Source organism: Amaranthus tricolor, chromosome 7 (assembly GCF_026212465.1).
Source record: "Amaranthus tricolor cultivar Red isolate AtriRed21 chromosome 7, ASM2621246v1, whole genome shotgun sequence".
Classification (NCBI taxonomy): Eukaryota; Viridiplantae; Streptophyta; class Magnoliopsida; order Caryophyllales; family Amaranthaceae; genus Amaranthus; species Amaranthus tricolor.
Genome location: NC_080053.1, coordinates 11,226,582 through 11,250,840, shown reverse-complemented (window position 1 = coordinate 11,250,840; position 24,259 = coordinate 11,226,582). Strand labels below are relative to the sequence as shown.

The following is a 24,259-nucleotide window of genomic DNA, read 5'->3' as shown; positions in this document are numbered from 1 at the left end:
ACCAACGGACGGCAACATTAGTTGCCAGGTTTCACCTTTTCTAATCTCTGATTAACTATTTTTGTTCTGCATTCTCTAATTTATTCACCTTTAGCTATAGGTTTATTCACCTCTAATTCGTTTCCAAATCAAATTAGGGTTTGAAAGTTCTTCAACAAAACAAACCTAACAACGCTTTTTCGATATAGTGCATCAATCGAGGTTTGAAGTTAAACATAGCAGTAGCAGCATCTACACTATGCCAAGGTATGATACAAATTATTGTAATCAATATTCGGGTTTTTGTCCTGAATTCTTCAACTCATTTTTTTATTTTTATTTTTTTTGTCTCTGTTCAGGTATTATTGTGATTACTGCGATACTTACTTGACACATGATTCTGTAAGGATTTTTCTTATCAATAACGTAATTGATTGTTTCCTGTAATTTGAATTCTGTGTTATGTTTGATGTTTGAAGTAAAAAAATGATTTTATATCAGTATCGCTGCGGTTTTTTAAATTGGAATTTGTTATTTTTTGGGAGGATGATACTTTACCAGTTGCAGATGATTATTTATTTTCAGTTATGATTTCAGTTGAATCTGATTAGTATTTCTTGTGTATACACTATACACGTTTATTAAGTACTGAAGCTCCTAGTGGTATGACATTTACGTTTTCAGTTATGATTTCAGTTGAATCTGATTAGTATTTCAGTTATGACATTTACGTTTTCAAAATAAAAATAATTTATGTTGATGACTACTTTGACCGAGTTACAGGTTCATATAGTCGAGTCCAATCTTTCTGATTAAAAATTTGGCCTTGTTGCTGTATGATATTTATATTTTCTGTTAAAGATCATGTGGGATAGTTGATGTTCTTAAACCGATTTGATCTTGCCTTTACCACCCAGTTTTTATCTTTAGGTTTAGATTAGAAATGGTTCTGTCCTCTGAAAGATTTCCATTTTCATGAGTTATTAATCTTTATTATGCAAGTTTGAATGAAATTGCGATCATCATAACATATACTATCACGTGAGAATATAAAGTATTTACTTGGTTTTTGTGTTTGCCCATTTGTTATGGAGCCATGTTTTTTAGTAATAAGTTATGAGAGAGTTGTATCAACCTTATGTCTTTTCAGTGTTTTATTTGACTATATATTTCTGTTTATGATACTGTCTGTTGATGTTATCCTTTGTATGCAAATTGTATTGGATTTGTTTTCCTACTTGTATGATTTTCTGACTTACCTATTTTTTTTAAGCCATCTGTGAGGAAGCAGCATAATGCGGGTTATAAACATAAGGTAAGCTATTGCCTCATTACACAGATTCAAAATGTATTTTTAACAAAAGAACTCAGTTGAGGAACTTTTTGCTTTTGTCCTTGTGTAGATTGCTTTGTCATGATTATTATCTTTTATTTCAGGCAAATGTGCGGAGTTACTATCAGCAATTTGAGGAGCAACAGACACAAAGTTTGATTGATCAAAGAATCAAGGAGCATCTTAGTGGTCAGGGTGCATTTCAAATTGGAGCTGCATATGTGGCCTGGAGACCTGGTCTTAGGTCTCCTATTCTTCCCGCACCTTTGCCGATTCCAGGTTCTGTTCCCCCAAATGCTGCAATGGCTCCGGGAATCAGGCTACCTGTATTGCCTAGACCTCCTGGCATGCCAAGTAAGTTCATGCTTTCAAGTTATGAGTGTGTTATTCTTAAATGATCAATGGACTGCATGGGATTTGATAGGATTTCAGACGAATTGTGAAAATATTGTTACTTTGCAATTGTTAGGGAACCATGTAGAATTGAACTGCTGATCATAAGTCATTTTCAGACCTCCCTCTACATGTGTTTTCATGAGTTTATATTTATATTTGTATATCGTAAGTTAAAACCATGAGAACGAGTACAGACGCACTAATCTTGGGCGTCTTGTGCATGATAAATTGATGAACGTGGTGTTTTTGTGTGGAAAGGTATTTAAAGAAGCATTTTTAGTGAACTACTGATCAATTTGCTTTAATTTGGTGACTTTAATATGTTATTTGAAAATTTTGATGTCACTTCTTGGCTTTGAAATAATAACCTGTGTGATAAGTTTTCTCAATACTGGATATAAAAAGAGCGAGTGCTTTTGTTGATGTCACTAGGAAACCACAAAGAAATATGTTTGTTTTTGTAGTAAGTTTGAGGTTTGCAATGCTGAAGCTTGTTTCTTTTAATAGTATAGGAATGATGTTTTGAATGCACACACTTGTCATTGAATAGTAAGTAGTAAGTGGAAATGGTTAACATGGATAGTAATAAATATGGAAGTGGAGGGTATGGCTGAGGTATGCCATGTCCTCTCCCCAACAGTTTTTTAATCAAAATTGTTATGTTAATTTAATTTTGAAAAGCAAACACATACCCTTCTAGATGTACTACGGACCATGTTTTACATTTTTCCAAATAAATAAAAAAAATCCATAATCAAGCATCAATTTAATTTACTAACGATTGTGGGTTCATCAAAAGTTAGTTACCCAACTAACTGAAACTCCTAAAGCAACAAGTGATTAACTTGTTTGCATAAACAAATTTACTATGTATTCAACTTTACATAATTTAGTTGCAAGTAAATTGAAAAATGATAAAATAAACTAGATGAGAAAAATGTGTGGATGAAATGACGAGAGATAACAATCTCGTGTCTAATAGAAGGGCCTGTTTGATAAATAGAATTTTCATTGGGTTTTAGTTGACTTTTGAATTTTGGTAAAGAGAAGGGCCAAAAAAAGCTAAAAAAAATGAAAAGCTACAAGGATTAGCTTTTTTTATCGGCTTTTCCCTTTTTGCCCACTTTTTCTCTAATAAGTATCCAACACCCAACAATTAATTTTATCGGTCACCTGACTTATCAACCAATATTTCCAGCTAGTTTGAGACAAACTAAAGTGATAAATATATCAAACGGAGTACAAAAGACAATAACATGCTACTATCGATAAAAAAAAGTTCTTGTCGCAAAATTATATGCATACAACTATGCTCAGGATGTTTGTCCTTTCGTTAACTAAAAAACTAGCTTCACCATTGTCTGGAAATTGACATCATTGTGATATTTTGATAATTGTGGTGGTCCGAGGATTAAACTTTATATAGTGTGGATCTAGCATACTATCTTTTTCGTATCAACTACCAATTTCAATTATTGCTAGAACTAGAACATCATGGAAATCAGTTGAATACGACTTTTGTTCTCCATATGTTGAGCGGAGGATTGAGGTTTGAATTCCAAGATTACTTGGCTGTCGATGGAGACTTTGACGTGAATACTTGAAACAATGGTGGAAAATAAGCAAAGTTTTCCAGTTAGATGAAGAAGTGCCTTGGTGTGTTTAGCTTTCTCGAATATGATACATGAGGGTTTTATGTCATTGGGTTGAGGAGGTTTTGAATTTTTGTCAATGTAATGTTAGGTTTTTTCTTTTGACATGTAAGTAGAAGTTATTTCAAACTAGTATAGAAATCGTATTGCACGAAGATTTTAGTTTGGAGATACATATATACAGTTCCAAAATTGATGATGTATATATATTATCCTTATCAAAATGGATATTATTGATAAAATATAATGATCTTTATATTATATGAATAATTATTGAATATATATATGTGTGTGTACGTGTCCGTGTGCGTGCGTGCGTGCGTGAGTGTGTGTGATTTCATGTTGAAACTAAATGTTCAGAATTATTTCCAAGTGAATTGTGTGTGGGTGTGGGCGGGGGCACGCTTGTGCGTGGGTGTGTGTGATTCCATGTTGAAAGTAAATGTCCATAATTATTTCTAAGTGAATTGATATAATGCTGCTGATTTTTGATGAGAGCATCAAGTAAGCATATAGAATAAGAATAAGAGAACTGAATGTGCAAATGTTGAATAAAAACATATTTATTAATGGTTGAAAATACATTAAATGGTATCCTAACTCAGTATAAAGAGCCTTTGAAAAGTAGGTTCAACTTTAGCTGTTTTGATTTCTAGTTGCTTTTGTTAGTTATCGAAATCTGATATGCTTCCAAAATACTAAAAGACGAGAAAGAGTCTTGTATATTTCTGATTGCTTCAAGTACTCTGAAAATCTGATTGAATTTGTTCAGAGATCTGTTTTTATGCTTGTATAATTAACATAATTAGAAGTTTTCTTTAAAGATATGTTGCTAGTTGTGATTGGCATGTTAAAATGCCACCTTGCTCTTTGCTTTTTGACTTCTTTTTCTTGTTTTTTCTTCTATTTTCTTCTTTCTATCTTCTATTTGCTTGCTTGTTTGCATACATGCTTTACTTGCTCCTGCATTCACTAGTTCACTTGCTCATTTAGGGGCATCTCTCATGAGGATTGCTAAGAAAATTTGAAGGTTGGATAAGTACTCTTGAGCCTAATAACATTGGTTTAGAATTTCTTTTATTATCAATAAGGTATGTTTCCTAGACTAGGAGCAGGAACCTAGCTCTTAAATGTTAAGACATCAATTGAGCTTTACATAATCAACATGCATACTAGTTACAACCAAGTAGTATTTAGTGGGTAGTATACAAGTTTGAGCCAACTTGGATTTGGTGGGCTGGAAAATTGCTTACAATTGAAACACAAGTAGATAAGTAAATTTATTTGAATTGACCCCTTTTAATTATTTGCGCTGGAATGTGTTTTGCCCGTTGTAGAAGTTAAGCGGTGACCAAGGACAACAGACTGTGGATTAGTGTTAGTATATGCCATGCTAGACATTATCCTTAACAATTTAGCTTTTCTAGTATGTGACTAGGGCAGATCAAACTGCAGTCCTTGGAGTTTGCTCAATGGTAATGCTAAAAAGAAAAGAGGAGTGGGTGGACTTCAGCGAGGTTGGCGACCTGCATTATTCCAAATATGGGTATTTTCTTTTTGTAGGTTTAGCAAACTTGTATAAATGTTCTCAATATACTTTGTAACACACCGGTCAATATCCGTTACCAAGACTAGATAGCATGGACACTTCAAATCTGCCCACTAACTCCCAAAAGAGCAATTCCTTCTTATTAATATTTAAAAAGCTAATCCATTATTACAAAGGGTGGTTCTATATATGGCCTAAGCCCCTAAATACAACTAAAATAACAACTAGTCTAATTAAGAAAATACAAAGACTAATTAATATGAAAAGACGATAGTGCCCTTGGACTCCTTTGACCCAATTCATCACATACTTCCCTATATTTTTGTTAACATTTAATATATAATGGAACTTAGAGGTCAACATGCTTCAGTGCTACTAAAGCAATGTTGCACGAAACGAAATTCGATACAATACGAAACAACAATGAAAATGAGAATGACAATTTTTGTTTTGGGAAATGTAAGAAATGAAATGCGATCCTATGATACACAAATAAATGTGAAATTATGTAAAAGCTTATAAACCAATTTTTTGAATCATAAAATTAAATTCAAAAATGATAAAATACAATCAAGAACACGAAATATGAAAAATCTAAGCCCATGGCGAAGCCTAAGTCCAACCTCCATTCCTCCAATCTTCAACTCTCAAGTCTTCCAACCTTAATGTAGAATCATCAAGATAGGTGCTCAGGGCATGTCCCATTTTTTGTAAGGAATTTGCACGTAAGCTCGTGTGAAACATGATAAGAGTCCTATATTTGAGTGAGTAAAAACGTAGCATTCAATCAGTTTTTCTTTACATTATGAATGTAAGAGGATGTGCCAGAGTAAAAATAAGGCTGCATCGCATCGCGTAGGTCGCGTTGTAAAGGTTTTCAAAAACAATGAACCGATATTTTCGTGTTGTAAAGGTGTAAAAAAATTGCATTTTTGGTCTTATCAAGGAAAATCTTATGGCTTCGACCGATATTTAGGCGTTATGATAGGCAAATCACTCCCGTTACCGCATCACCATTCTGTTCAATCATGACCATTACCGCATTTTTATTCGATGGTATGTGCTTTACTGCTCATACCCTTTCTGCTGAAGAGCTACTAATAGGTTGGGATAACACTCCAACTGCAATCTTAAGTCGACCACCATGAGATGAGACTCATTCTTGTAGCATCATTTCATGCAGCTCCAGTCCCAAATATTTTTTTTCTGGAATATGACCAATTGTTTACGAAGCTGCTACATTTCATTCTCTTCTTCACCAATCTTTTCAAGAGCTTTTAAAACTCCATTAACCACTTCTCTATCTTGATTTGGACCATGCCTATCTTCATGACCAGGTGCACGTGATTTGAAATAATTTAAATCATAATAAATAGGATAAAGGACACTTCCTAAAGTACATGACTATTATAATGTACCCGAGTGTTCGAAACTTTTGCAATTTGTTTCTTGAATTAAATAACAATGGATGAATCTGGAAATTCTGTTGAGGTGGAAGGAGGGGCTGGAAGACTACGAGATGACTAACAAAATCATATTTGTTTGTAATCAAGTATCACAAATATTATACCATTAACTTTGTCTTTTCCTGCTATGTTACTCCTTCAACTTATCGTAAAGTACTTCTTTTGTCTTATGATTGTATTTAGAGGTGTTATGAACCTGATCTGACCCTTTATAAAAAATGGATTTACAATTATGTAAAACCAAACACGGAAAAAAAATCCGATTTTGACCGACAGACACCTGAACTGAAATTGACCTGTTGGCTCGAATGAACAACTGTAATTGTATTTGTTGGGATTGCTATCAGGAAAAGAGAAAAAGTTTCAGTTAGAGCTAATAGTTTAAGGTCGATGTGTGTGTATGGTTGTAGCAATTGGAAATCAAGATGATACAAATCTATTTTTGTTGTAAATTTAGTTTTATGTTCTTTCATGAATTATGTTGTGGGCCTCTGCATCAGTGCCATAGAGATGGTAGAAATCTGCTTTTGGTTATCGCTAGAAGTTAGATTAATTTTAATGGTTTAGTTTTGTTTTGCTGTTATTTTATCTCAGCATAGTGGAGGAAGCATTTTACTGTTGAACACTTGGCTAAAAAAAGCTTTGAAATTTTTACAGTGTATGGGACAGCTCCTCCAATCGCAGCACCCATTCCTGGACAACCAGGTGCTCCTGCTGCACCAGGGCAAGTGAGTGGTCCTCCTGGAATGCCACCTTTGACAGCCTCAACATCTGTACCAGGAGCAATGCCTCCTACTACTAATGGCACTCCTCCAACTACATCACAGCCTGGCTTCCAGGGTGCTCCTGCAGGTGGGAACTTTGGTGGTACATCTATGCCTACAGCATCAAGCTTTCCTTCTTCTGGTGGAAACACGTCTTATCCTACAACTTCTGGTACTGATGGATTTGCATATGCTCAAGCCCCAAATAGCAGTCACTAGTCTAACTGAAGTGGTATGTTTATGGATTTTATTGCTATTTTGATTATATTCCGTTTTGGTTTGCCATTATTACAATCTAGCCTATTAATTTTTTCTATATTGTGGTTCTGAATATCATCATCGAACAAAACCATTTCTTGTTATAGTCAATTGCATATCCCTAGAATCTTTTAATTAATGTCATTATCTGAAGCATGTTTCAGACGTTTACAATTTTGAATGTTCGTATAATGCAGGAAATCGGATTCGGCATGATATGCATTGTCATCAAGCTTATAGATGTTAGACTCCAGCGTTTGTGCTTTAATTTTGTACTTTTGACATTTTGGAGATAGTAAGGAGCATTAACATATTAATTAGCTTGAAGATTTTGTGCTTTGTTCTAAGAGTTTCACTGTGGCATGAAACATTTAGATTATTGTGGTTGGAAGTTTAGAACAATATGAGATGGTTCTTCATCATATTGCTCTGCTTGATGAGTGGGAGTCAAATTTAACATTATCTCAGACTCTGAATTGTTTCATGGACATATTTCTATAACCCATGTTTATGAATCAACCATTCCTTACGATAATTGTAGTACGATAGGAGTTAAACCGTTAACTGTGTCCCATTTATTTTTGAGCTCCAACGACTGATTCCCAACGAATGCCCCCTTTTCCCTCCTTTGTAATGGCTACTTGGCCAACACTAGAATGTAAAATCTCAACTAGTAAAGATAATCGCAGTTTTAAATATGGATATATACAAGTATGAATGCCAATAGATATATTTATAAATACAAGTGGTGGACAAACACAACACTATGAACAAGACTCGATAAGCAAACAAACTAGGGGATCGAAAACCCCCGGAAAGATAATTAATTGCAAACACTTTAAACCCAAAATTCTAATAAATTAATGATTCTTCCTAATGTGGTTTTACCCTTTATTTTCTAGAATTAGTTAATCTAGAACGATATAAATATATATATAAGAAAACTAAAAAAATAATAGATAAAGCACTAAAAGGACAAATAAACAATGAAAAAATAAAACAATTTTTATTGACAGTAGGAGTTTATTAATAAGAATAAACCATATATAATATTAAAAGTAGGATTGTAGGAATATAATACAAGATAAAATCTCCTAATAGGCTTAGATACTCAATTGAGTATAGGGATACCTACTACTACTAGGTATCCATAATTGCATTAAATAAAAAAGGTAGCGTTATTGGATATCCAATAATGTATATTGTATAGTAATACCCTGCCGGTTCTAGGATTGGATACTTGACCAGGCATTCAAGCACACATCAAGGACTCGTTCAAGCAATCGCAGATCTTCTTGCTCCCACCATTATCTTCAATTCATTATTCTTCCTCATTTGTTTATTATCTTTACTGCATTATAATAAGGAAAAGTTACCCAATGTTGTTTTTCTTTCAATAATTTTTACTTTTAATTAAATATGAATAATCTAACTATAAAACAAGTTATTTTGCATAAAAAAAGTAAAAACAAAATTAAATTATAAAATACTTTTAAAAATTTAAAAATTAAAAAAAAATTAGGTTATTTTTTTATTTTAACTTTTATTTTTTTAATAATTTTTGAATTTTTATATTTATTTTTCTTATTTTTAACAATTAACCTGCAAAAAAAATCGTCATGTGAACAATATTCCTAAGTAAATTACTCTTAAATTGGAATTATTTATAGTTAATTAAAAGTTAAGATTTTTTTAGCAAAGTTAATAAAAGATTCAATTATTTAAGGTAATTTTTCCTTTTAATAAATGAAATATATTATATCCTACAAAAGAAACTTTCAATCTCTTCTCTAAAATATAGACATATTCTACTTGAATGCTTTGTAGTATGTCTCATCAAAGTTATTCATTTACGTTCTTTAAATCTCATGTCGTCTGCATTAAACACAATATATCCAATACAAACACAATTCATCTTATTCTAAAACATGGTCATAACTCATAACAACAATCTTTCACCGACCAGCACTTGGCCAAAATCGTAAATTCTTCATCAAACATTAGTAAACGCATACTTAACCCCACTTTCAAAACTTTGAGAATCATTTAGCCTTGTATGTTCCTTTAAATCTTAAGCGAACCTACAATTAAAACAATATCATTCATAAAATTTAGCACAAATAATGAAAATAGGAGAGTATAAATAAAAATATAATCAATTTAGGAAAAAAAAAGAATTGCAAAATCATTATGAACCCACTTCTATTTTTAATTTTTTTTTAATTAATAATAGAGAATTTCATGTGGTAACTCTGAGGTATTGAGTTTCCACGTGGTAAACTAAAGTTTCTTTTAAAAATCTATGCGGTAACCCTGAGGTTTACCCAATTCAATCTCCATGACCTTTTTACCCAAAAAACGTTTGAAAAAGTTAATTTAGTAAGGATAACGATTGTTCTACGCCTATAAAACCCTTTTACCTATAGCTAATGCATTAGGAGATATATTTCCCCAAAAACATAAACCCTAACCTTTTCATTTTTCCAAATCACGTTATTTCCCCAAAACTAAAACCATACTTTTTCCATTTCTCCTTCTACTATCAAATTAGGATTCATTCTTCAAATCATAGTGCTGAAAATGAATTTTTTTCGAGTTTCTTCTTCAAATTCGCTTGGAAGCAACAATAAAGCGGTTTTGATTAAAGCAAGAAAATGTAATTGCAAACCACAAGCATTGACAAATATAAGAGTTAAATTGAAATTCTTGTAAATTAAAATTACTCACCTTTATTAATTGCTAATGTAACACCTAAATTTTCTCCCTTCCTTCACGATTTTTGGCTTCGTTTAAGGGGTTGGAAATTCAGGGGTAACTTTCCAACCCCTTAAACAAAGATAGAAATCATGAAGGAAGGGAAGAAATTCGGTGTTACAGCTAAACCAAATAAAATTCTTGGGTAAACCAAACGAAATTGGGGCAAAAACTTTCGACCTTTATCCACCAGTAGTTGAGAGCTCGAATTTGTGATCTTTGGAGATGAATTTCATTGAATTTGTGTTTCAAATTTGGAGAATTAGTTTAGAGATTTAGGAATTTTAGAGAATTTGGGAAATTAGGGTTCGGATGTTTGGACAATTGAATTGGGAAAATAGGGATTTTTAATGTATTCATCTAAAAAGCCACTTCATCATCCTTACTAAATTAACATTTCCAAATGTTTTTTTGGGTCAAAAAGTCACGGGGGTTGAATTGGGTAAACCACAAGGTTATCGCGTGGATTTTTAAAAACCTTTGGTTATCAAGTGGAAAACCCAAAACCACAGGATTACCACATGTAATTTCTCTAAATAATATTGCAATATCAAGAGAATATATCAAAAGTTCATATCTTGAAAAAACCCAACTATAAAATTGAGAGTAAAGAGTTAAAAGTTAGCCCAACTTAAGTCTTCCAAAGAAGCAAGGTGGATGGGTTTTCGAGATTTAAAATGTTTTAATCAAGCCCTCTTGAAAACATAAATGTGAAGACTTTAAGGGCACAAATCCAATACTGAGAACTACTCTTAAAGCTAGATACTTTAAACATGATGACGTGTTGGAGGCTAGAAGGGGTTTCGACCCTAGTTTTACATGGAGAAGTATTTAAGGTGCGAAATCTCTTCTACCAGAAGGTCTGGGTTGGAGAATTGGCTTGGGATGGTCCATCAATGGTAAGAGTGACAAGTGGTTGAAAACTCTTAGTTTCAAAGATGTTGCATGAGAATGCTTGTTGATTTCAAGGTGGGTGAGTTAATGATATGGTGGGACGTGGAATGTGGATACATTGAGGACTCTTTTTGACAAAGAAACAGTGTAAGGGATCCTTGCTATGCCCTTAGCACGGAAGAGGTGAAGAATTTAAGCCTGTCAAACAGATCAGGTCAGAAAACCTTTGACCCAAACCCAATCTATTTAGTTAATTGGGTCAAAAATCACAATCTTGACCCGACCTGCAACAGATCAGATTGACCCGATTTCGACCCACTTAATCCGTTTATAATTTTTTTGTTTTTATTTTAAGGTTTTTAACGTTGATTAAATCTAATTTTTTAGGCTTTAATTTTAACTTTATGTTTTTTTGTTATTTATTTTGTATTTACTATGAAAAATAAGAAAATATTAAATAAACTAAGTTTAGCTTATACTTATTGATTTAATTCGAAATTAACACATTTAATTAAATGGGTTATACAGGTTTTTTTCAGGTTTAAAATTTTGACCTGAACCTAACCCATTTAATAAACAGATCAGATCGGGTCGCCCATTTAATTAATTGGGTCAAAAGTCTCAACCCAAACCCACTTATTTGGGGTTGAGTTCAGGTCAGGTTAGCAGGTCGTGTCAACTTTTGCCAGCTCTAGTGAAGATATGATGTTTTGCGGATACAACAAGAATGCGTACTACTCTGTGAAGTCAGGCTGCTAGTTGGGAATGTTAGGAGCTCATAATTGGGATCCGAATGGGAACTTGGAAGGCAACAACAATTTGTAGAAGGCAGTTTGGAACTAAAATGGCCCACCAAAATTGAGACATTTCCCTTGGCGTGCTTGTAAGAACTCGCTCCCAGTTAATGTTGTGCAATTCCATAGACATATGCACTCATTTTCTACATGCTCGAGATGTAATAAGGCTCTAGAGAGTATTTGACACGCTCTCTTCGATTGTAGTAAGTGTGAAATGTGGAAATCCCACCCATATTTTGACATTTTACAAGCAGCTCCTCGGAACTCCTTTGGAGCTTTCTTTTCTTGGATCTCTTCTCACTCAACTTCAAAAGGTGCGGAATTCATGCCTCAATATGGGTTTGCTGGTTTACTAGGAACAAGGAGATTATGGAGGGCACTCAATGCAATCTTTTTCATCTTTCCACGACTTATGTCAATATGTTGTGTGATGCCCTAGATTTAGCTTTAAAAAAAATTAATAGACTATTCATATCAACAAGGTGCATCTTCTTTTCATAGGAACCCATTTGCTAAGAACTCCACAGTTAAGCGTGCTTGGTGGAGAGCAATCTTAGAATGGATGAAGTCCTGGGAAGTTCTCCCGGGTGCGCACGAGTGAGGTCAAAGTGCGTTGGAAAGACTTTTGTTGGTCTGTGGGGCCAGTCTACGGTCTTCATGAGTAGTCACCAGCGGTCCGAAAGGAGTCGGGGTGTTACATGTTGAAGGACTAATGTGACGAAGGTGTTTAGTATCTGAACTCCTATCTTATTGTCATTGCAAATTCGGAGTACTCCTAATGAAAGTTGGATTAAAATCAACTTTGATGCTAATATTGGAGATGACCTGAGACGTATCTTGGGGGTGGTGGCTCGTGATTGCTGGTAAGGTCCTCTTCACCAGTACTAGGAGGTGCTCCTAATGAAGGTTGGATTAAAATCAACTTTGATGCTCATATTGGAGATGACCTGAGACGTAGCTTGGGGGTGGTAGCTCATGATTGCACTGGTAAGGTCCTCTTCACCGGTACAAGAAGGTGTACTGCAAGTTGGGATGTAAAAATAGCTGAGCTAGCCACGACGTGTTTCAATTTAGAATTAGCCAGAAGATTCGAGGTAGACAAGGAGCACTTGGAAAGAGATTCTCTGTCAGTAATGGATGCCATTGCAAAGCGAGAAGAAGGAAGAGCGCCTATTGATACTCTATATGACTATGCTTTTGATATGTGTTCCTGTTTTAACAATTCTATCTATAGCTTTGTTCATAGAGGGGGGAATATTGTAGCTCACATAATTGATAGATGGAAAATGACCTTCGCTCAAGAAAAGATTTTCATGAACCCTTTCCTCCTAGCCTCTAGGCTATGGTAGAACTTGATATAATATAAATGCTGCAAGTTTTACTAAAATAAAGTTAAAAGTTATGCGAATTGCAATGACGTAGCTTAGTCTACACCGGACGGGCATATGCCCCTCCCCAACCCAAAATATTTTGCCATGTTAAGAATTTTTGATTGGGCCCTCCAAATTTTTTTTATTGTTTGTATAATATTAATTTAATCACTTCATAAAAATTGTATAGTTTAAATTTTCCTAAATTTAAATGAGATAGTAACCAGGTGTTTAGTGATTTATCTTATGCTCAACATTTTGGTCCCCAAGTATTTCTTGAGGCAGGAAGTAAAACAAGCTTATAAATGAATTACATACCACTATAACTACTAAAAACAATAACGGGTTTCGCAATGGTAGTAAACTTACCCAGACTAGCAATGAAGAAAGCAAATAAGTTACTGAGCTTTATCTTTTTTGGAATCTATATTTCTCCAAGGATTAAGAGCCTCTCTTATAGCCTCAGCTTCAGGTGAATTCTCCCACGCTCGCTTCTCAGACTCCAAAACAGTTACCTTTTCATCTGCATGAAACACACGAGTGGAGCGTTAAGAAACCAGAAAGGTACCGTCTTGTACTGCATAAATGTTTCATGATATCAAAACTTGCTTCACAATTTTCAGAATTAAAATACAATTCTAGCTTTTACAAGTTAGCAAAGAAGTCAAGTGCCACTAATCCATAACGGACACATGGTTTCGAGAAAATATTCCAACTTTGAAAATAGTAACGCCCGGTGCAAAATTTCTCATTTCAAGTTCAAAAGAGTCGAGTGCCAGTAATCCATAACAGACACCTCTTAATTCTTAGAATTTGGAGTTACTGACAGGATCTCAACCTAGTTTCAATAGGCAGCACCTAAAAGAGATAAACCTGGTGCTTGATATGAAGTTTATAGGTGATTACATGCAGAATTTATTTACCGCAACCAGGTTCCAAGATTCTTCATGAGGTTTGTTTCAAGCACAGCGCCACAGCCTTTAACAAGCATAGTTACTTGATGAATATAGCAAGAAAGCTGCACTATTGCAGCAAATTATTTAACTAGACAATGAGTTTTCCAGTGTGAAAACAATGAACATCGCAGGATAGATAACTTACAAAAGAAACATTAAATTATCCAATAAATATCATTCTCAGATCAATAAATATCAGAAGCTATTACGGAGCGCATATACTGCATTGGCCAAACTCCGCAGTCTGCATGAATAGTTAACTATCCAAATCATAGTTGCCAAAAAAAGTTCCACATCATCCTTGAAACATCCTAAAACACGGTTTTTTTTATACCTTTACAATTTGACCAATATGATTCAATACGATACAACCTTGTTTTTGCACTACAGTTAGAGCTCATACGTTTCTCATTCCTTTCCTAGATGTAAACCTTTCAACATTTCCACATTCAAATGTTCCATTCTCCAATTGAGCTAGCATTTCCTTCTAAAAACTAATCCAACCAAAGCGACAAGATTCTTTAGCTTGCCAATTTGTTTAATGTGATTTATTTTCACTTATCCGCCTTTGAATGAGAAAGTGATTAATTTTCTTGGATGAATACTTTTGGATCATATTGATTTTTGCAATCAAGATCAATTGATTTCAAACTTTTTTTATTACAAGGGCCTCATTCTGGTCCACTCCCATGCTGAAATATAAACAGTCACAGGGTATCTACCTATCTGGTAGGCTTTCAACATGTTTGATGGCTAATATTGTAATCCACAACACTAAGTAATTAAGAAATGAAATGACTTTAATAAGGATTAGGTTGGATAGCTAAATAAGTTGTAACAATTCTAACTCTTGGCTATTGCTACAAAAGACAAGGACTTCACAAGGCATATTGAAAATATACAACAAAAACATAACACCAAATAAACTGTTAATTATAAACCACAAAAAACAAGTCCACATTTTGTCCAGGGCTTGGGAGGTGGGAAAACAAAAGGTTGAGAAAACGAAGGAGAGAGAGAAGAAAAGGAGATTTCTCACACAGAAACCAGTTTTAATCATGAATAGCTCCATAGAAGCTCCAATCATGGCAGAAACCACTGCAATCTTTACATACCAATCCACAAATTTCATCTGTTACAGCAAAAATAATGTGTCATGTGCCCATAAGTACCATTAAAACCAAGAAGAAATCATAGTCAGATCTAATAAATAATTGATAACTAAGCTATTCTTCACCAAATCAAATTCGTCGATGGTCACCATTAGGACTTCTAAACACGCTCCAAGCTCAAGACAAGCACTCGGAACTGACAAGTTATGTTTGCAACAATGAAAAATCATAGTAGCTTATAATATAATATTGATAAGATTTAGAGGAACAAGGATAGCCTAATAGCCGGAACTGAGTTTCCCTATATATATAAAGAAAGATGAAGAGATAGACAACTTGGGAATTATATAGTTCAAAGCTTTCAACCTATTGAAATTACAACTATCAATCCAATCCAAAAAACTCATTGCTCAAAACCAATATAAACTACTTTTATTAGGAAATGGCATAGGATTAACTGATGTACAAATATTTGAAGGAAAATGTGCCTAAAAAACTATGAAACTCCTATCATTCCCCCATTAACCACCACAAAGGCCCAAACACGACCAATAGCAAACTGTAGAAGGGCTCGTCAAACATAGGATTCTAGTAATTGAGTATTTTTATCTACTCTAATGTTTAGCCATTAATAAATGGTAATGTAATGACCTTCGTAAAGCTTTCATCAAAATGTAAATGTCAATGAGTCCAAGGTAATGAAAACGTATCCCCAAACATGTATTTCTTCATAAATTTTCATTCCTATCAATAAACACCTTTCCATGTTGTAATGGATAAAATGAAATTCAATGAAGAAAATCAAATGTTGGGAGTGGGAGAAGTACACCATTGAAGCTCGACACCATAGTTACCTGAAACGCCAAACATTGCACCGAACGGCGTTTCAAAACGTTAGTATCATACAGTACGGAGACGAGAGCCAGATCGCCGGCGGCAACGTTCCAATTGCTAACATCAGAACCTTTCAAACCCTCCAAAATAAGTGTTGAGAAGAAGAAGAAAAGATGCAATCTAAACTAGAACCCTAATAAAAGAGCACAAGGGAGGAGGACGAAAAAACTTACCGTCGTCAATGGTGGATGACTGGTTGTTGTCCACTTAGAGGTTCCCTTGAAAATTATAGAATGTGCCGCTCTTTATAATCCCAAACTCTTAAATCAAATGGTTTTAATTTACCCTCTCCATTAAAAAAAAATTGTTAAGGATAATCTATCTTTTACGTTTTGTTTTGAATAACTGCTATTATTCATTATTTATAAATAATCCAATCTTTTGACCTTTGTTGCCCACAACACCTCTCATCAAAAAAATGACCGACTACTGCAGGTCAAGCACTGTTCATTTAGTTTTGATACGGATCAGCTTTTGTGTGACCCTTGGCAATGGTTGTTCGATGTGAACAATCACTTCAGATTACACTCAAGAAAGAGGAGAGGGTTAGAGAAGAAGAAATTAGAAAGAGAAAGATAGTATTTTATTTATTTCATACTCAACCAAAAGATAATTACAAGTATTTATATAAGGACTAAAGGAAAGGAGCAAAAATAACAAACAAAAGATGTAAAATTACAACTTTACCCCTAATACACATTAAGTACTGTGGCAAAGCTCCCTTTATTAAAAGAAACTTGCCCTCAAGTTTCATGGTTGAAAGCAGGAAAAGCATTAGCTACATTATGTATTCTAGCCCCCCTTGGAAGCTGCAATTGATAGGCCACCTTGCCAACCACAGTTGTGATCTTGAATGGACCAAAATACCTTTTAGCTAGCTTCTGATTGTTCCTCTATGAATTGTATTCTGCCTATAGGGTTGTAATTTCAACCAGACCCAATCACCAACCTGAAATGACCTGTCTATTCTATGTTTATCAGCCTGAGATTTCATTCTTGATTGAACCCTGTCTTCCTTTTTAATCATGTCTTACCTTCTTTGCAAACTTCTATTTACTGCAGCATTGGATGACTCTCCTGGCAAATAAGGCAAATGCAGGTGGTTGATTGTACACTATCTCATAAGGAGTAAGTTGGGTAGAGGAGTGAAAATGTGTATTATACCACCATTCAGCCAAAGAAATTCATTTAGCTCGTTCCTTTGGTTCCTCCCCACACATACATCTTAGATACATTTCCAAGCATCTATTAACTACTTCAGTTTGCCCATCACTTTGAGGGTGATAAGCTGAAAACATACGAAACTGTGTACCTTGGATTTCAAATAATAATTTCCAAAAAGTACTAAAAAAGACTAGATCCCTATCACTTACTATACACCTTGGCCATCCATGCAGCTTAAAAACATTGTCTAAATAAACTTGGGCTACTTGTATGACAGTGAAGGGATGGCTAAGAGTCATGAAATGAGCACTCTTGCTAAACCTGTCAATCACCACAAAAATAACATCTTTTCCACATGACTTTTTTAATTCAGTGATGAAGTCCATTGATATGTCTTGCCAAACTTATGTTGGAATAGAAAGTGGTTGCAACAATCTAAGAACCACTGATTCATTCTTTGCAGCCTGACATGTCTTACATTCTCTCACAAACTGCCTTATATGTCTTACCATATGTTTCCAGAAGAATAACCTCTTTACCCTCATAACTGTGGCATCTCTTCCACAATGACCAGCTTCCATGCTAGTGTGATGCAATGTGATGATTGATGTTCTCAACTCTACATCAGGACCTACCACAAGCTTTTGTTTCCTCCTTAGTAAGTCATTTTGAAGGGTGTAGTACTTGACCTGTTCCCCACTTGTTAGTCTTTGTAGAATTCCTCAAGGTGTGGATCCATGGCATAACTCCTCTTAATTTTTTCTTCTAAATCTGATGAAATGAGGGAGATAGCACAACATAATATCTCAGCCACTTTAACCCTTGACAAGGCATCAACCACCACATTGTCTTTTCCCTTATTGTAGCTTATTTCATAGTTAAAACCCATTAGCTTAGCAAGCTAGAACTATTGAAATGGAGTAGACACTTTCTGCTGCAGTAACCATTGAAGACTTTTTTTATCAGTTTTTATTTCAAAGTGGTTGTTCATGAGGTAATGTTCCCGCTTTTGAACTGCAAATACAACAGCCAAGAATTCCTTTTCATATTGATAACCTGTGCCATTTTGGTCCCAAGCTTTTACTAATGAAAGCTATAGGTTGCCCTTCTTGCACAAGCCCAGCTCCAATTCCCCCCTTTGAGGCATCAATTTCAATTATAAATTTCTTGTCAAAATTAGGTAATGCCAACACAGGGGCTGTCACCAAAGCTTGTTTCAAAGTTTCAAAAGCTTGTTGTGCCTGATCATTCCATTGAAAAGCCCCCTTTTTAAGCAAGTCAGTGAGTGGTTTACTCTTTTCTGCATACCCTCTTATAAAGTTTTTATAATATCCAGATCCTAAAAAACTCCTAAAGCACTTAACTCAAGTAAGAACAGCCCACTTAACCATTGCTTCTATTTTCTTAGGATCTGTTCCTATTCCCTTTTTTGATATGAAATGACTTGAATACTCAATTTTTAGATGCAGCAAACAAACATTTACTACTCTTAGGATACATCTTGGTCTATCTCAATATATGAAAAACTGATTTAACGTGAGTACAATGTTCAGTCAATGTTTTGCTATAGATCAATATATCATCAAAGAATATTAGCACACATTTCCTCAATAATGATCTAAAGACCTGATTCATCCAATTCTGAAAAGCAGCTGGAGCATTAGTTAAACCAAATGTCATAACCAAAAATTCATAATGACCTGTACATGTTTGAAAGCAGTCTTGCATATATCATCAACATGCATCCTCAATTGATGGTAGTTTGACCTAAGATCCACTTTACTGAATACTCTTGAACCATGAAGCTCATCTACCAGTTCTTCCAATACAGGGATAGGAAATTTGTTCTTGATAGTATGCTGGTTCAACTGCCTATAATCTACACATAATCTCCAATTACCATCCTTCTTGCCAATTTGTAACACCCTGAATTTCTGACCCCCTGTACGAAACCAAAACCGTAAAGGACGGGAGGAAATTCGGGTGTTACATTAAAATAAAATAAATAAACTAATAATAAACTTATAAAATGTTAGTGGAAATTTCGGCAACATCTACCCTAAAACTGGGCGCCTTTGTAGAAAAATAAAGGTTATTTAGAATCTAATAAAGTAAAGGCATCAACGGCCTATCAAAACTATATTACGGCGGAATGATTCATCGCCGGCTTCTCTAAAGATCATGTCAAGCATGGATCGTGGTTCCAACGTAAATGCTTGAGTTTCAAAAGACAAAACTTAAAAAAAAATAAAACATACAAACTAGAAAATTATGCAACGGAAATAAACTGATACAAATGGAGGTCTCATGCCTCTCAAACATATACAGCCCAGCAAAATAAAACTTTGGGGTTAAAACCCATGAAAACATTATTATAAACATAAGTAACGCGCTCGATCCCCCATATGCAATGCACGAGAGACTCCATAACCTGTTTAAGTTTATCTATGATCTCCCTACTGCTCAACATAAGACAGAAATATCAAACGTAACATCACAAGACCATCATAGAAAGAGCCATTTCAAACAAATCAAACATGTACACGTCAGAAACTAACATCATGTCATAATAAGGCATAATTAGTATTAATAGAGTATGTCATAATATGAGGGTGATTTCACAACACTCCAAGTGCTAATCATAACCACTAAACATCAATTCCCACTTCTCACTGTCATTTCCATCTTCTTCACTTCTTTTCGACTTCATAACTTCTCGGTATCACTTGAACTAAGAGCTTAACCACTTTCAAATATCTATCTATATATGTGACTAGAGGCCACCATAATGGGGTTTGCAAGACCCACATGGCAACACCTCAACCAAGGGCGGTGACGGGCTATACCGGCGCCCAATGGTAAAGCATGATCACACCTCCGTACAGCGACCATATACAGATGGTCCTACCTCCGGGAACTAAACCCACAGGGGTACCAAACCAGTGAAGCCACAATACCTAAACATTTGTGACTAGAGGCCACCATATTGGGGTTTGCAAGATCCACATGACAACACCTCAACCAAGGGTGATGACGGGCCATACCAGGGCCCAATAGTAAAGCATGATCATACCCCCGTATAGCGACCATATACAAATTGTCCTACCTCCATGAACTAAACCCACTGGGGTACCATATCCAGTGGAGTCACAATAACCAAACAAGTGTGATATGAATCTCATCAATAAGGGACTCATTCCTATTACAACCAACAACTTTCTTGCTCCATCACTAAGACACTCATTCCTAAGTCAAACTCATCAATAATGGAGTCATTCTCATTCAAACTAGAAATAATCAATCTCATCAATAAGGAAACCATTCACTATTCAAACTAACGATAATCAATATCATTAATAAAGGACTCGCTCCCTTTCAAACAAATAACAACCAATCTCAATGACAAGAGAATCGTTCTCATTCTAAATCATTATCAGCATTTGGCATACTAATACTATTCTCTATCAGTAAACTTGAAAATCATACAATCAATAACTTCGATATTTTATTCGACTTCATAGATAGTGTACAACATATGTTTTAAAATAATTCAATATCGATAAATATACAATGCAAGATGCATGTACGGGTTAATTATTGCGTGTATGTACCTGCAAGCGTCACTGCACAACCAAAAGTTACAAAAATAACCCAACTAAGGTCCTACTTTCCTCTTATGAACTGGGAACCTATACAAGTTAGGAATAGAACTAATAAGTTTCCTTAACTACTTTGTCATACCAACTAAATGCCAAGTAACCACTATCACCCATTCAACATGAGTTTTCGATTACTCTAGCATGCGCAAAATTCATTCAATACAAGTCAAAATCATTAACTCAACATAACATAAGTCTTTTCACCAATTTAAAAGTAAAAGCATATGTGAATCGTTCCTTTTCATCAACTAATTTTGAATATATCGGTTCGCGTTACCCAAAAATTACTAATCACAACTAAGCCTTACAATTTTAATATAACACTTATACAACGATAAGGCAAATCTTAGAGTTATCGAATCGCGAAATCATTTGTTACATTCTCCAAAGCTAGAAAGAATTATAATCAAAACACGACAAGTAACTTTAGCAACCATCGACGATAAGTTGACATTATGCTCTTGGCTTACTAACATTATGCATTATGACTTCAATAACAACCTAATAAGAGTACTTGTAATCCGCAACAATCAAACCACAACAATTAGTAACTATTGTTCCCAATTTAACAACCAAAATCACTTCCATAGTCAACTAAAATCATCACCATTACTAATTATCACAACAATAACCAATCGACTCAGTCTTAAAACTACTTTTAAGGTTATTTAATCAATTATCACCAAAATATAACATAAAACACACATCATTAGTAATTTCATTTCTAATGCAAACCCTAGTCATTTCATGTTCAAAGATAATACTTTTAACCATTATCCATAGCAAGAATCAATTAACTAATACACCAACATAATGTAACATGAAAGCCCACACTATTACTAATTTCAAAGATAACACCTTTAATTGTTACTCATCGTAAGATTTAAAAAAACTAACACACAATCAACACACAACCCATAATTTCTAATCACACTTCAAACCCTAAACCATAAATATGTTCAATTCATCCATCAAACTCTTACCCACAAAAAAATTCAATAAAATTAACACAAAACCAACATCAAACTCAGTACACTTAATAAAAATCCAAATAAAACTAGAAAATTAATTAGAGAAAATAGAAGAGATGGCTTACAATGTTAAACTAGCAAAAATGGTGAAGAGGGTAAGTGAAGGTTGTGGTGGTGGTGAACCGAGATTGTCTTGGTGGTTGAAGGGCCCAACGCAGCCTAGCTGCTGTCCACGGGCTGCGCAACGCAGCCAAGCTACTGTTCACTGGCTGCAGAACGCAGCCTAGCTGCTGGTGGGGGAGGCGGCGCTGCTGCTACGTGGCTGGTTGCCGGCTGATGGTGGTGTTCCTGGGGAGGCTCACGTGGCCTGTGACGTGGCTGGGCCGCTGCTACCGTGAGGAGTGAGGGAGAAGGAAAGAAGGGTGGGAGGTTAGGGATGACGGCTAGTAAAGCAACAAGGGTTTCAAGCCCTTATTATTATTATTATTATTATTATTATTATTATTATTTCCCCTTATTTATTTATTTATTTATTTTCTAAATTCACTTTCTTGGAATGCCCAATTAAGAATAAGTTACACTAAAACGGACATGGATACGACACGGGTACGGGAAAACGCCAACTTAAAAATGGCGGACAGGGGGACACGAAAATGGTAATATAATAAATATATCAAATTAAAGATAAGTTTACAATCTTTCATTTGATATATGTAAATAAACACTTTAAAAACATAAAACTCACATTAAATGCAAATAAGTACCAAATAAAGAACATGAGTATTTAAAAATAGTCATACAAACCAAATCAAAAAAAACCAAATAAATAGATAAATTTAAGTTTGATCATCACAAATCATCCATATGACATCCATCATCATCCATATGATATCCATCATCATCCTCCGCTACAAAAGTAGTTCCCAACTGGGGCTCATCAAGAGAAAGATCCGCCATACCAAGACAAATAGAATCTTCTAGAATTCTAAAGTCATCTCCTCCAACATCCCACAACCTTGTTCTTCCCTTGTTATAAGCCTCACCTCTCCTTGAAAGCAACCAAAGATTGTTATGAATGTACACCAAATCTTGAGCACGTTTTGGTGCAAGTTTGTTTCTAGTACATGAATGAATGAATTTATATGTGCTCCAATTCCTCTCACAACAAGAAGAAGATGATGGTTGTCCCAACAACTTGAATGCTAATGCTTGAAGCATCGGAACTTGTGAGCCATAAGTTGCCCACCAATGCTTTGGAGCCATCAAGTACATATCATTCAAGCATTCTGGTTCGGTAAATACACCACCATCTCTTGCCGAGAAAATAGCATACTCCATATTAACCTTTCTTCTATCTTCCAAGTCTCGAAACAATCTTCTAAAGTAATTGAATCTTTGTGTGGAAATTTCATTGTCAACATGTGGAGCAACTCTACCGGGGACCTCTTTAAGCCATGTGTCACTATAATACCTTTTAAATACATAAAAAAGAAGAAAATTTAGTTAATGCATAATCTAATGCTTTAAACATTTAAACATAAAAAAATATATCATACCTTAGATTCAAAGATTGTGCCAAACAATGAAGTGGAGTGTTGCTTTTCTTCCAACGGCTAAGAAGTATTGTTTCGACCACACTAAAGAAAGAAGAATACTCATGCCTTTGCTTATGCTCATGGTTATATATGATCTCCTTCACCTTTAAAATCATTGAATCCCATTTTTCATATACTAGATGAAGTGATGCTTTGTCGGTGTCACATGCTCTTATCATGTCATAAATAGGACGAGTAAAATCAAGAATGTAATCAACGTTGTCCCACCAATCATCATTTAGAATCTTTTCCCTCACAAGTGTAGCTTGTCCATGATGATCATCACGATATGTGGACCAAGCCTCACTAACAACCATGGATTGAAGAGTAGTTTTAAGAAGTTTCATCCTCTTTAGCATGACAACTACTGAAGCGAAGCGAGTATCACCAACAGAAAGAAGCTTTAATGGAGAGAACTTATTAAATATAACTAACCTCATTGAATGGTTCATTATGTAGTTTTTGACAAATAAAGCATCTCCATGAACTTCGGTTATCCAATGACACTCATCATAAACCTCCTTATTGTTTGAAACATTTTTAGCATTACAAATGTTTTTAAGATCAAGGTTAAGAGTGTGAACAATGCATGGTGTCCAAAATATATGTGGATATCTACCCTCTATAAGTTCTCCAGCGGCCTTGCAATTGCTTGCATTATCAATGAGAATTTGTACAACAAATTTGTCATCTCCA

The 24,259-nt window shown here is 34.7% G+C and overlaps 2 protein-coding genes across 7 annotated transcripts in view; one reads left to right on the top strand and one right to left on the bottom strand.

Moving 5' to 3' along the window:
- Nucleotides 1–8,214, top strand: part of LOC130818719 (U1 small nuclear ribonucleoprotein C) — an 8,435-nt gene extending 221 nt beyond the window's left edge. The window contains exons 1-7 of one of the 2 annotated variants that reach the window (XM_057684898.1): nucleotides 1–28; nucleotides 189–246; nucleotides 339–381; nucleotides 1,253–1,294; nucleotides 1,417–1,666; nucleotides 7,033–7,371; nucleotides 7,595–8,214. The exon at nucleotides 1–28 is cut by the window's left edge and continues 221 nt beyond it. In XM_057684898.1, coding sequence (XP_057540881.1) covers nucleotides 239–246; nucleotides 339–381; nucleotides 1,253–1,294; nucleotides 1,417–1,666; nucleotides 7,033–7,358 — 669 coding nt within the window. In that variant the 5' untranslated portion in view covers nucleotides 1–28; nucleotides 189–238 and the 3' untranslated portion in view covers nucleotides 7,359–7,371; nucleotides 7,595–8,214. Of the gene's footprint in view, nucleotides 29–137; nucleotides 247–338; nucleotides 382–1,252; nucleotides 1,295–1,416; nucleotides 1,667–7,032; nucleotides 7,372–7,594 lie in introns of both variants that reach the window. The other variant, XM_057684897.1, reaches the window with a different exon arrangement.
- Nucleotides 8,215–9,224: 1,010 nt separating this feature from the next.
- On the bottom strand, nucleotides 9,225–22,433 carry LOC130818718 (uncharacterized). Of its 5 annotated transcripts, XM_057684895.1 has the most exons (6): nucleotides 22,094–22,433; nucleotides 16,348–19,280; nucleotides 16,135–16,244; nucleotides 15,210–15,300; nucleotides 13,582–13,735; nucleotides 9,225–9,478 (listed from the first exon to the last, which is right to left on the bottom strand). In XM_057684895.1, the coding sequence occupies exons 4-5, from the start codon at nucleotides 15,298–15,300 to the stop codon at nucleotides 13,611–13,613; spliced, it is 216 nt and encodes a 71-aa protein (XP_057540878.1). In that variant the 5' UTR covers nucleotides 16,135–16,244; nucleotides 16,348–19,280; nucleotides 22,094–22,433; the 3' UTR covers nucleotides 9,225–9,478; nucleotides 13,582–13,610. The 5 variants fall into 5 exon arrangements, with proteins under 5 accessions (XP_057540878.1, XP_057540875.1, XP_057540877.1 ...); XM_057684892.1 differs by lacking the exon at nucleotides 16,135–16,244; XM_057684894.1 differs by lacking the exon at nucleotides 16,135–16,244 and having other exon boundaries at nucleotides 16,348–19,217.
- Between the last annotated feature and the right edge of the window lie 1,826 nt (nucleotides 22,434–24,259).